The 13,763-nt window shown below is 36.9% G+C and overlaps 1 protein-coding gene across 1 annotated transcript; it reads right to left on the bottom strand.

Moving 5' to 3' along the window:
- Positions 1–2,138: 2,138 nt before the first annotated feature.
- Positions 2,139–13,172, bottom strand: LOC108676137. Its single transcript, XM_047882239.1, has 14 exons — positions 12,791–13,172; positions 10,750–10,920; positions 10,271–10,365; positions 9,929–10,047; positions 9,144–9,243; positions 8,707–8,839; positions 8,055–8,164; positions 7,626–7,772; positions 6,701–6,807; positions 5,405–5,500; positions 4,847–5,045; positions 3,288–3,412; positions 2,757–2,942; positions 2,139–2,518 (listed from the first exon to the last, which is right to left on the bottom strand). Exons 1-14 carry the CDS (start codon positions 13,074–13,076, stop codon positions 2,359–2,361), a joined length of 2,034 nt encoding a protein of 677 aa, XP_047738195.1. The 5' UTR covers positions 13,077–13,172; the 3' UTR covers positions 2,139–2,358.
- Positions 13,173–13,763: the final 591 nt, after the last annotated feature.

The raw sequence follows: 13,763 nt of genomic DNA, 5'->3' as shown, positions 1-13,763 counted from the left end.
CGTCAGTATTAAAACACAGCTGCCATGTATGAGCCCAGTCAATTAGGCTATCAAGATCATCTTGCAATTGCACTTTTTTCAACGCATCATTAACTGTATTATAAACTAAGTGAAATGTCATCGGCATACCTGGAGCACACGCTTGGCACTGCTTTTGGCAGATCGTTTATAAACGCAACGAATAAAACTGGTCCGAGATGCGGAACAGAACCCTTCTGAAGCGGGTAAGATCTCAGGTAAATGAACATTAATTCAGTACAGGGTCATGAAAAAAAGACAGAAAAACCAACTCCCATTTTACGCTTTCCGTTATGATTCGAGGACGAAGTTACCGATTCGTTGAAGGCCCTCAACTACGTATTGGTGTGTATATGCTGGTATCACAATCACTGCTTCCTGGTGACGAATCTAATAAAAACGATAACAATGCATCGTCGAGATATCGGCACTTACTTGCCTTGGTTACCAAGCAGTAAGTTGGTTTCTTAGAATCAACAGTGCTTTTTTCATGTCTCAACTGAAGCAGCCACATTCTTGAATTTGTACTCGGTAAGCATTTTCAGGAAAGTTTCCTGTTATGAAAGTATTTTCGTGTAAACATTGGTCGGACTGCGGTAGTTTGAACACATTGAAGAAGTCGACAACATGACAACATCAGTGAACTATTAAGGCCTGAGGTGAGTGCGCATAGTGGGGAATAACTACGGCGAAGGGAACATTCACTACTACAACAGTTGATATGTATGACGGAGCGTCGAACGAAGCTAGCAACTTCAGTGTAAGAAATTAAAAGTCGTTCATGATTTAAGCGAGCTTAAAAGGAAAATTTTCCAGACATGCTCTGCGGTCAATACAGCAAATTTTACCTCCTATTGGTCCATTTTCATGAGCTATGAGGCAAGTTAACTAACATTTATTCAAAATTAATTTCAATTTTCAGTTTGATTAGAACCTCAGATAATGTGGTTAATTTCATGAGATAGGATTTCTCACTTTACTTTGACTTCTCGAAGTTACAAACACAGTATGAATACATTTAAATTAATTTTTGCGATTGAAGAATTAGATGAATAATTGGTGTATGCGAATTAGATTGACAACATTGCGACGGTGTGTAACAAAAATTTCGGCCTCAATCTCGTGTCCGTCGTAAGGCGATAGAGATGAGATGCATTGCCTAAAATAAGGGAGAGCAATGCTAATATTACCAATTTCATCAAAACTAAGGAAAGAAAATATGCTTAAAATGATGTTAAGCACAAGAAAATAATCAGCTGTCCAAAACAAATCAAACGAAAGCTTCAAACATAAACAACATGATCCTGCCACATCCTAATAACGCCGTGTTGATGTTATGCTTTCAGTACAATAATAGCAGGAAAATAACGGCGGTCGAGATCAGCTTCAGTGCACGATTCTCTTAGTCGAGTTGGCGTTAGGAATGTCACTTCACGCTTGGCCATCGCGCGTGAAAGGACAGTAATTCAACAGTTGCGTTGATATCGCGTGTATTTAAAAAATTTTTCCTAATAGAGTTACAAAAACTTCCCACAATGTAGATATAGAGACAACATGACACATACTTTCCTTCAAACATATAAATATAAAGATATGTTGCCCACGCGTACGTAAATAACATCGTCCATCTGGCACACAATAAAACAGCAACAATAACATACTAATTGCCCTCCAGTAGCACCAGTAATTATTAGAAACTTGTACTTCTTCACAAATATATTACTTCTAGCCGTCAATCACTGTGTTTTATTTACTAAATTACATCATCCTGATTTTCAGGCTGCTATTCTACGATGAAGCACAAAATCAGATTAAAATTGATTAGATACTAATTGAAACGATAATGAGCAAAAATGAATTCACATATCGATAAGAAATTCTGAACAATAATAGATTGAATTAATCCTACTATCGGGGAGCGGAGAGTTAGTCCTACCCAGCAGTGAAGGTCCTCGGAATAACAATGAATTGACAGCAGCTGCACGATCACAGTCTGCCAGCTTCACGATTACAGTCTTCCAGCTTCAAGATTACAGTCTGCCAGTTTCACGATTACAGTCTTCCAGCTTCACGATTACAGTCTGCCAGTTTCACGATTACAGTCTTCCAGCTTCACGATTACAGTCTGCCAGAGCTTTACGATTACAGTCTTCCAGCTTCACAATTACAGTCTTCCAGCTTTACGATTACAGTCTTCCAGCTTTACGATTACAGTCTTCCAGCTTCACGACTACAGTCTGCCAGCTTCACGATTACAGTCTGCCAGCTTCACGATTACAGTCTTCCAGCTTCACGATTACAGTCTTCCAGCTTCACGATTACAGTCTGTCAGCTTCACGATTACAGTCTGTCGAGCGGAGGCAGATGCTCAAGAGAGAAATCGAGGAGCATTTGGCCGTAGGCTTTGCCCTGAGCGTCAGGACGGAGACTAGCAACTCCTCCGCCACCGAGGCTCTGGTCCAAAACGAAATTCAAACCGCCGATGCCTGGCACTTCGTACCTGTAATAAGTAAAAATTGCAATTAAAAAGACGTCGGCACTGAAAATGAAATTAATAACTATGCAGTATACTAAAAGGGCGGACATTTTTCAAATTAGCATGTGGAATTTACATACGGAACAATTTTTATCTGACGTCATTGAGTCGGAAGTGGAATTTACATACGAAACAATTTTTTTCTGATATCATTGAGTTGGAATAGACTAGCACAGGCTTCGAATTGGCCAATGTAATTGACCTCTTGACGCATAGTAGCGGGTCAACGTGAGGCGGGAAGACGTGTTGCATGTAGCGCGCTACAGCAGCGGCTGTAAGGCGTTCCTGTAGGAGAGGCAGCCACTCGGGCCTACGAGCGACCACACCGATGTTGCAACTGTCGCCTTTGTCGCCACTGCGCGTGTATGCCAGCGACTCCAGACGGTGGCTGCAATAATAATATTATAAACTTCGTGGTGTGATAAATTATTTCTAAACCCGAAAATATTATTTTATACACATAAATAATACTTTAATACTGGTTCAAATTATTGTTTCTGTAAGCGCCGCGTTCGCCTCCCTTCAACTGTAGGCGCTGATACGTCGTGATGGGATAAAATTATCAAAGAGAAAATTGCAGATTCTGGCAATGTGCATATTTTGAAGCTAATATTATCAGATAATAAGCGGGCGAATAAAAGGAATACAAACATAAAACGACTTGATGAATTTTAAACTGTATACAATACAATTATTAATATAGTTGATAAAACAATTCATGTATATGGCTCACGTGCAGTCTCCCAGGACAGTCGGGGCTTGCGAGGCATCAGGACTGTCGAGGCAGTAGGCGCTGTAGCGCACGCCTCCTGCAGCCTCGCAGTACTCCTCGCTGTGGTCGCCCACCGTCACCGTCAACTGAAAATGTTAATAATTACACTCAATGTATATTTTTACCAAGCCCTGAAGATAAGGAAATACTACATGTTAAAGCCAATAATTAACAAATTAGGCTTACAGCAATAAAAATTAAGTTCAACTAATTCAATGCAATACCATGCATTGAGAGAATAATTTGACCTCATCTTTAGTTTTTAAAATGTCGAATAAAAATTAAAAATTAGGGTTGTTTGTTTCTCAACAAGTGGATTTTTATTGAGCCATCTTCAATCAAGATATCTGAATGCAAATCAGCCATCCAAACGCAATGTTAAAAATTTGTCGTGTTTATAGGCAGTGCAGAGAACATTTTTATGCAGAATCTACTCCTTTACCAGCACTGGCCTAAAAATTCACAGTCAGCAGATAGATTTTCGATTTTATTGTTCATTAATAAACATTATGATAACGAAAATTCGAGAGAATTACCATCAGCAACGGGAAGGACGATCGAAAATATTTGCAATGATAACCAAGGTCACCGAATCCGGCAACCTTGTAGTGACGAACGCAAGAATTTCTTGCGGCTTTTTGTCCCACAGTTTCTGCGAGATCCAATTCAATCGTACGAATAGCAAGTAATTGCGTTCTTTCATCCATGATACTTGACTTGTGTGCTCCATTTAAGATCCTTAAAGAATTCTACATTTACAATAATTTATTTATTATTTTTTAAATATTAAAATTCTTAATTTAAAAGAATTCGACATTTACAATAATTGAAAAGCTTTTAACATGAATTCAAACAGCCACGGAAAAATTTCGAATGTTGCCATTAATTGTGTGTTCACGGCAACAACTGTTCAATTGTGTGTATCCGTCAGCGCCGCACTGAGGTGTCACAAGCTTTGGTTCGTCAGTTTCCAATGTAATAAGTAAAGGGGGAAATTTTAATAATTGAAAAATTACTTATTAGCGAATTGAACGGTAATTCTGCCTTTGTCTGCAAAGTGAGTGTAACATTCTACTAATAAGAATACAAATAATAACTACTGTACGAATGATTTGCCCGATTTATGCCTGAAATTTGAGAAATAAAAAAGAAGTTCAAAGAGATTCTTACAAGTACGTCAACTTTTTAGACGATGGATGAATGAAGCTTGAGAACGAGAGTCGTTTCCCATGTTTGGCGTATGGTGCTTCTCATTAGAAATACAAATATTAACATACACATAGCTTATGTGCCCCGAACTTCAAGAGGTGTAAACAGAAGTTCAAGGAGGTTCTTACAGGTACGTCAACTTTTTTGACTAGAGATGAATGAAGCTCAGAGACGGGAGTCGTTTCTCATGTTTGGCATTTGGTGCTTCTTATTAGGAATACAAATAATAACAGACGCATAGCTTATGTAATTTCAAGAAGTATAAATTGTAATTTCAAGAAGTATAAACAGAAGTTCAATGAGGTTCTTACAGGTACGTCAACTTTTTTGACCAGGGATGAATGAAGCTTGAGGACGGGAGTCGGTTTCGGCCGTCCCCCCACGAGAGCCATTAGCCCAGGGACGCCTCCAGTCCCCGCGGCGGCCACCTCCATGCTGAACACCTCCACTGCCCTCCGTGCTGCGTGCTGAACGCTCAGCCACAGCACGCTCTCGCGACTCTCCACAGCACTGCTTACAACGTAGCTCATTCACATAAGCATTGATAACCTTTAATTTTATCAAGTATTCTGGCGGCTTTTTGATAAAAAAAGCAAGGTATTTGAAAAAATGTTGGCAGTATTCTAGTATATCGACTAAATATTAGCAGAGTTTGTAAATTTTTAAATTTACGATTAACTTCTTTGTTTTACTCGTATGTTACCTGGAATGCAATTAATCAACTATAATAGAGATAACAAAACATTGCCTTGAGTACAACAAGTGAGCATTTATTTTTCGCTACATTTTAATATTACATATCAACTGTATTCAACATTTAAAAATCAACTCTTTAATAACAATACCAAAACTAACACCACACTCCTGACCGAGCGTGAGGTCCGTACGAGTCTTCAGCCCCTATCATCTGCACGTGGTATTGCGTGATCGGCGCCACCCCAGCCGTCCGCAGCAGCCGGTTCACTCTGCCAGAAACGCAACGACTTCAGTCATAAATAATCGAGAAATATGGCAATTATTCCAATGACACGAAGCAGATTATTATAATTACATGAATTGCGTGTATATTGAAAGAACAAAACCGTGGTATACGGATCACAAAAAAAGTTAATAAATTAAATAAATTGTTCAATTGAATTTAAATTTAAGCTCATCATTTATGGATAAAAATATATTTATACATACAGTACATAGACGACCACATCAGATGAAAACTTAATCTAATCAGAAAAAAAAAACACTTTCGACGAAGGTTCAAATAATTGTGATAACAAATATGATATATAGTATAATACGTAAATATAATAATATACAGTGGGGGGAAATAAATATTCGTACACTTGAAAAATCGTATTTTAATGTATGTAAGTACACAAACTTAACAGAAAAAGTGATTTAAATTATGTATAGAGACGCATAGTATTCGAAAATACTATCAAAAGAAATTAAATCTCAATGCAACAAAAAACAATGCAACATGTTCACTTTTGAGGGTGAAAAAAGTATTCGTACAAAATAATAAATCCGCATTATTTGAATTTAATACATGGTTGAATACCCTTTATTCAGCTCAACAGATACCAGTCTATTTCTATTCGTCTCGACCAATGATTTGCAGATGCTGACTGGTATTTTATACCATTCTTCTTGGCACACCACCTTAAGATTCTCAATGTTTGTTGGGGACCTTTTCTTAATTTGAATCTTCAAATACCGCCACAAGAATACTATGCGTCTCTATACATAATTTAAATCACTTTTCCTGTTAAGTTTGTGTACTTACATACATTAAAATACGATTTTTCAAGTGTACGAATATTTATTTCCCCTCACTGTATATACGAAATATATTAAAGATATTCCTCAAACAACACAAAGACCCGGGAGGGGAAATTTTTTCTCCCATAGTTTTTTTTAAATCCATTAGTAATCACGTCTTCTTATTGTATTTCATTTCACCATCGAGTCGAAGGAAATACTGCGACATCATAACTAAAGGTGAATTATTATATTATTTTTGATGAATGACTTAAGGCCCGTGGGTTGGGGAACATTGTGCAACATACACAGTCAAACCTTGCCCTTCCCCCGTTCGGGTGCAGCCGTTGGTGCCGACAATATTAAATATATAATAATCAGTTGCCAGTATGGCTTTTCTGCTTCACCTTTCAAGCGTAGCCTGGGCGGTAATTCTGCCTTTTTCTGCAGCGTACGGGCCTCCGATCACGCATACGGCCGTGGCTTTGAAGCCGCTCAGGTAAGTAGCACCGACCTGAAAAATAACGAAAAGAATTTATCAATAATCGACATCTTTCATTAATTAAAAATAAGCGAGGGCAAACATACTTAGTATAACTCTGGAGTATGTTTGTCAATTGTGTACATTAATGCATGCATGAAATTTGCGTTCAGTAGAGTAGAAAAGTTGATGAACATATAATTTTTAATGCAAGTTCTACCTTCTGAAGTGCTACCTAGCACCGTACTAATATATTTTGTCTCGGTAAGCATTGCAAAAATGACTAAATTAGAGAGTTTCTAAGTAACGTTGAATTTCTATGATTAATCCAGGTAGCATCTGAAATTGCTAGATATGAACGTCTTCCTAAAACCGTAGAAGCAATGCACATTTATTTTAGCAACAAATACGAAAGTTTTTATTCAAGTATAGAGAAGACAAGTTGTGTTCGGCATGAGATTCCCCAGGCACAGCACAAGATATAGTCGGCTAATCTAATGAATTGAAATTTTTAAAAATGATTGCCTTATTAGATAACTATTTGTTTAACTACTCTGCTTCATTAAAAATAAGCTCAAAACTGACAGAGTATGTACAGTTACATAAATCGTTTTATGTGATAGAAACTTGTAAAACTGACCTTACTTGTTGGATAATTATACACGTGACTACTCTGTTTTGACGAAAACTGGAATATAAGTTGAATAAATTGTAACAATTGTTATAAATGTTGTATAACTGACCTTATTTTTGTTTGATAACTACTATACGAGTGACTACTCTGTTTTGATGAAAACTGGAATATAAGTTGAATAAATCGTAACAATTGTAATAAATGTTGAACAACTGACCTTATAAGTGTCAGTTGGAGGTTTGCCCCGAGCGCCGGTCACCCTAACCCCCATCTGGCCGTCGTCCTCCAGCTGGGGTTCTCCCACAGTCACCCCCGTGATGTCCACAGCAAGGTCAGGCAGCACATAACTTCTCGGGTCACCTATCTGGAATTTTACCCGTATTGTAACACATTATTAACTATTATATATTTTACTGGGCACAATTCACTTTGAGTGCCACGATACAAAAATGTCACTTATACACAGAATGTCATATTTTTTCATGAAACAAAGATCCATAAAATTTTAAGAGTTAGTGACAGATTTTCGGGTGCTGAGCCTTCAAAAATCTCAACACACACACTTGAAGTGCACGACTGGCACTATTCATAACAGAAAGCATGGTAAATATTTTATTATAACGTGGTTTGATAAGTGCATGGTCACCTCATAGAGTAGCTGCTCGCACACCGTACCGCGCGACAGCAGCCCTCCTGACCCAGCTGGTTTACTGATCACGCACGCCCCGTCCGATGACACGCTTGCTATCGGGAACCCTGTGAAACGAAACGCTTTATTGGTACTTAGGTAGTGATGAGAACAACGTTTTCAATCAATTTAAATCTATTAATTTAATTTATAAGCAAACAGGGTTTCTGCTCGTTGCAGTCTCAGAAACTGTTTGGTGCACAAAATATAGCCTACTTTCTTCTAGAATTGCAGAGAGCTAGCAGAAATATGAAAAACCTACAAACGACAGTAGTACAAAACCTTTATGCAAATTTGAATTATGGTGAACGAAATATTGAATCTACAGGAATAGTGAACAAACATAAGCATAAGTATTATCAGTTATTATTAAAGTTAATAGGAGCACAAAGAGACATTAATATGTATGAAATCATGAATATAGATGCCTGAGCATTACCTATTAAAACGGCCTTGATGGGAGAAAAGACATTAATCACACCTCATTAAAAAGGAGTCTGCAACAGAACTGAAGATCAAATGTCGGATGATAAAATAAAAAAAATATTAAATAAACCTGGAATGTATGTATTTTAAATGAGAGAAAATAATAACTAATGTTGGCGCAAACCCATATTGTGCCAGTCTTGTACCAGCCGCCAGTCAGTGTGGTTGCCACCGGTGGCTTGGGCGCCACACTCGAGCAAATGTCCAGCCACACTTGCCCCGGCAGCCTCTTGCAGGGATGACAGCTTCCAGCCATGCTGCGAGGCAAAACAAATATATTATGGCGAGATAAAATGGAGTATATGTAAGACAGTAATAGAGTGATATAGTGGGATTAGGTAGCTACTTTTATTTCATACATAAATTGGGTAAGAGTGAATATGGATAGAACAAATCTACATCTTTTGATGAATTAAGAGAGTGTAGAAGTTTCTGATAGAATCTTTAACATTGGTACAGAGGAATGCAGAGTGAAGGATATACAAATGAATACAACATGCCATGGCCTAGGAAATTTTAGAAATAATTAGTCCAGTTTGTTAGAAGCACAAAAGTACAAACATGGAATGCAGCTGGAGCTAGAGCCATTGCTGAATCAGCACAGCGGCCTGTGATGACAACATCAGCACCAAGCTCAAGCGCACGCACAATGGCACCAGCCCTGAGGTAAAGTACAAACTATGCTAGAAGAACACAGAAACAATATTGGTACAATATCCAAAATTCAATGTCACAAAAAATATGAGGAAAACCTCAACATTTCAACACATCAATTGACCAGAAAGAGCATGCAGCAACTTCATGACAATATTTCTGCACAAAGAACAAGCTATCAGAGCATGTTAGAGTTGTCTGATGCATTTCAATTTACATTTGTTCAATTTGATAAAAACCATCACTACTGAGCATTAGGATGCTAAAATATCATCAAGAATGCAGAATCTAAAATTGGAATCAATTTCTGCGTAAGTTGCTATGTGCATTTGACACTATTATGTCAGGTAAAACCTGCAGGAATATAATTATTTGACAAGCAGATGAGAAAGATGCAAACTTTGACATAGTACTAAACAAACCTCAAATTCAAGTCCCAGCATAGTCCCCCAACATACAAATAAGCTAGGTATATATCCATCTAGTAAGTAACACAACTGCTACTTATTTGATAGAAAGACGTGACATTGGAACCATTATTCCTTTTCACAATCAATAAAAGTCACTTACTCTTTCAGTGCTGGCAGTCACTGTGAGATATAAGATAAGAGTACCTAGTAAAAATATTCTAGTAAAAAGGTTTGCTATATTGGCTGATTCAAGTTCATAAAATTGCAGAGCATGAAACTGACCCAGTGTAGGCATTTATACTGTGGGGTTTTGCTGGCATGGGTTCACCAGTTGTTAAATCTTGAGCATCTGCAAAAGTGTGCACTTGAGACAGAAGATCATCTCCAGTAACAACACCAACCTGGAAAAAAGTTTGTTTTAGTTCAAATGTAAACAAAGAGTCAATACATAAGAATGGAATACCTGTATAATTAATGCAGTGCTAACAGATTTTACAATGGAGACAAAAATTTGATATCTCTCAATTTTTAAAACAAATATTTTTACAAACTTTGAAAATAGATATTGATGACAGTTGCTAGTAGTAGTACTGCCATTTTTAGAATTTTGAAATAAGAAAGTACCTTGATATCAATTCCAGCCTTTAAGGCAGCAGTCTGGAGTGCAGCAGCACATGCAGCTGGATTGATGCCTCCAGCATTGCTTATCACACGAATGCCTGTAATTTCATGAAAAGAATACAATAAATAAATTAAAAATTTAACTTTATATCTATCTATGGCATATTGGACTCCAATATATTGATTTAGGTATATGGAGTTTTTGATAGTATGTAACTACTGCAAGAAAAACAGTATAATACTCCAAGGAGAAGACTCGAAAAATCAAATAAAAAATATAACTCAGTACTCATTGCAGTGAGTGACAGAGAGCGCATTTTCTTGTCGACGAAATCTTGAGGTCACGGACAGACAGACAGACGGACATGGCGAGCACAATAGTGCATTTTTTCTATAAATGAGAAAATGCGATAAAAATAAGTCAAGGTTAACTGCCAACACTTGTCTTGAATAAAAATGCTGTCACAAAAGAAATGTTTTACCTTGATCTTTGATGTTTTTAAGTTGTGGTCCCACAGCATGCAGAACAAAGTCAGGAGCATAGCCCAGTTGAGGATTTTTTGCCTTTGCTGCAGTCAGCAAAGACATGGTTATTTCTGAGAGGTAATCCAAGATCAAGTAATCCAAACTTCCTCCCCTCACCAGCTGCTCCACTAGAAAGATTCAAGAAGTTTGATCAATTAGGAGTTTACACCAACATAGGAATCATCATTACAAGGCTAAAACTAACAAGACAATTCTCAACAAACAACAATATTTTCTACTACTAGCATTAGTCATTAGACAGATAGAAACTAATCTATAATAACAGCAGACAGCATTCTATGTGGTTTTGGTAAATTGGCCAGATGATTGTGATTGGACAAATCACTAGGGTCTCAAAATTTTCTGTCTGTTCTGCTGATCTGGTGATATAAGATGGGAAAATTTTCCCTTACTAGTAAACTCTTATGGCTCAGAAATAACATAATTTTCAATACTGTATAAAAATTTGGCTTGATTGTGCATTTTTGTTAGCATTTAAATTAACTAGGTAGGTATTTTAAGATGTTAAGTGCAATACCCTACCCTAACAAAATTTGGGGACTGCCTAGGCTTTGGCCGAATAGTCACTACACTCGGCGCAAAGTTATTCTGGGTCAGTTGGCCAACTGATCGAAATCAGCGACTAGTCAGAACCTCCTGGCCGACTTTATGGTCTCCTGAGAGTAGGGCAAGAGTTGGCAGAATCCCCTCACCAGGCTCTGGTAGCTGTCTGATTCGGGGGCCGGAATGTAGACCAAAAAGCGGACATAGACATAGAGAAGCTGATTTATGTTTGGTCCTAGTCCTAGGCGGTTCCTAATTCAGGTTCGCCACCAACTAAAAATTTTGATAGGGTACAACCCATTGGTAGGTTGTTGCTGATTTCCATCTGCTGCAAAACAACCTACAGGCAGCGGCAGGTTGTTTATAAAAACAAATAAAGTATTTAAAAGAACCCCAAAAAGTGATATTATTCTAATTTTTAGCACATTGTATTGATAATATAATTTAAAAATTTTAAATAATGGAAAATGTTCAAATGCTTTATTTGAATACCAGAAAAGGCATATTTATTACCTATTTTAAATTAGAAGGTTCAATTCAAACCCAAACAAAATCCTATTATCCTACCAGTGGGGATAAGCAGGCAGTCAGCAGTTTTGGGAATCACTTTCAACATGTTAAAAGATTAAATAACCTAAAAGGAATTAGGAATCTACTGGCTTGTTAATGCCAAAATGAGAGGAAAGCTTGAACAATCAGCAGCATTTTCTAAAATTATGGGTAAAAACAATCATTTCATTTGTGATTTTTAAAAGTTGTAGCTGAAAATTATAGAAAATAGATTGTTTCTAGTTTGTTTTTTTATAATAATAATGAGAAAAGCAAAATAGGAAAAGGTAAAATTGGCCGAATTCTCCGGCAATCGGTATAATACACACGTGCTTTTGACTAATTTTCTAGTTAAGTTGATTTTGTCCCTTCCTAGCCCCTCTTCAATCCTAACCCAAGTTCTTAGGTAAATAAATAAAAAGAATGGCATAGCTATTCTTTCACATTCAATTTTCAAAATTGCATCTGAAAAGTTTGCTGATATATGCAATTCAAATAAAGCTTTTTCCTGATAATAATAGGGCCATAGTGGCAAAGCAGAGAGTTTTTTAGACTCTCCCTCAAGTTCATTTTTGAGTCCTATAAATAGACAAGTAAAGTATCATGGATACCAGCATTATCATACATAAGAAATTGGTTCAAATCTTGAGTAAATGAGGAAATTAAAAATGAACTGATTCTAAAAAATCTCTGGTTTGCCACTATGAATAGGGCCAATACTCCAAATTGTCATACATAGTAAAAAGCTGAAAAAAGGACCAAAGCAAAGGGGATTAAAAAGTGCTGAAGTGCCACATTTGACAGATTTTGGCCTATGAAAATATTCTATATAGGCCTAGGCCGCCTAGCTAGGCAATATAGCTATATATATATATATATATGTACCTGCTGTAGGAGTATCTCCCCAAAATCCACTGGCACATCCTATTTTGCAAGGCTTTTTAAATTGGGAGAAATTAGAATAATGGCAAATCTGTGGGGCATTTAAAAACCCAACTTTCAGCATGACCGAAGATGATCCTGGAAATGAGCCGACTCCCCTTCTGACTGATATTGCTCGTCTGGAGAAGTGGCTGCTTGAAAATACCTTTCCAGCATTATAACTATCTTGTAATGGTTTGAAACTCCACGAATGATACGATCGAAAGAAACTTTTCCTCACAAGCAGCATTTTGTTATTTGTTGATGGTAGGCCCTATTACTTTTCTGATATTTCTGCATTAGCGAACATTTTTACGGACTAATTTTAATTTCGATAGTGGAATCCGCATGAAACGAAAATTTCAAAGTCCGAAAACACTCTATCCTAAAAACCTACTACCAGTAGGTTTTTTAACACAACGAATAGGAAGCCTACTAACAGTAGGAACACACAAACAACGAATACTCTTAAAAATGTTTATATATTCACTAAAAATTTCTTCTAAAAAAGAATTTCTTCTTTTTTCTTTAAAATTTCTATTGCTGGGACCTGCAATCGTTACAAGCCTTAATCAACACGATTTAAAATAGTTTTCTATGAGAAGTTTCCAACAGGAATGGACTGCCGTAGTTTTGACATTTATTCCACAGTTTAAAAAAATTCGTCAACAATATGGGCGATAGTTGCGCAAATAACACACAGATGTTAACTGATAACAATTGGACAAGAAATTAAACTGTTTGGGTGTATGATGACGATTCCTCTTGTTTATAATATAGAAATAGTACAGATATGTTAAAAATCACGACATATTATCCTAGGATATGAAAGAGGAGAAGAGAAGGACACAAAATTAACTAAATAGATGTCTCTTGAAGAAGGGAATATTCGAATGACGGATCTACTGAAGGTCATAGTGGATGACATACGGCAAGC

Source organism: Hyalella azteca, unplaced genomic scaffold, assembly GCF_000764305.2.
Source record: "Hyalella azteca isolate HAZT.00-mixed unplaced genomic scaffold, Hazt_2.0.2 contig10004, whole genome shotgun sequence".
NCBI lineage: Eukaryota > Metazoa > Arthropoda > Malacostraca > Amphipoda > Hyalellidae > Hyalella > Hyalella azteca.
Note: the sequence above shows the minus strand (reverse complement) of the source record. Positions and strands in the feature narration are given on the sequence as shown.

What these genes read in the sequence shown, in the direction of transcription:
- LOC108676137 (XM_047882239.1), bottom strand. Translation starts at nt 13,076, where the DNA reads ATGCTGCTTGTGAGGAAAAGTTTCTTTCGATCGTATCATTCGTGGAGT. An exon ending in AGTATAAATGCCTACACTGG is followed by an intron (nt 9,244 to 9,928) that starts GTCAGTTTCATG and finishes ACTTTACCTCAG; the next exon opens with GGCTGGTGCCATTGTGCGTG. An exon ending in ACAAGACTGGCACAATATGG is followed by an intron (nt 8,165 to 8,706) that starts GTTTGCGCCAAC and finishes TTCGTTTCACAG; the next exon opens with GGTTCCCGATAGCAAGCGTG.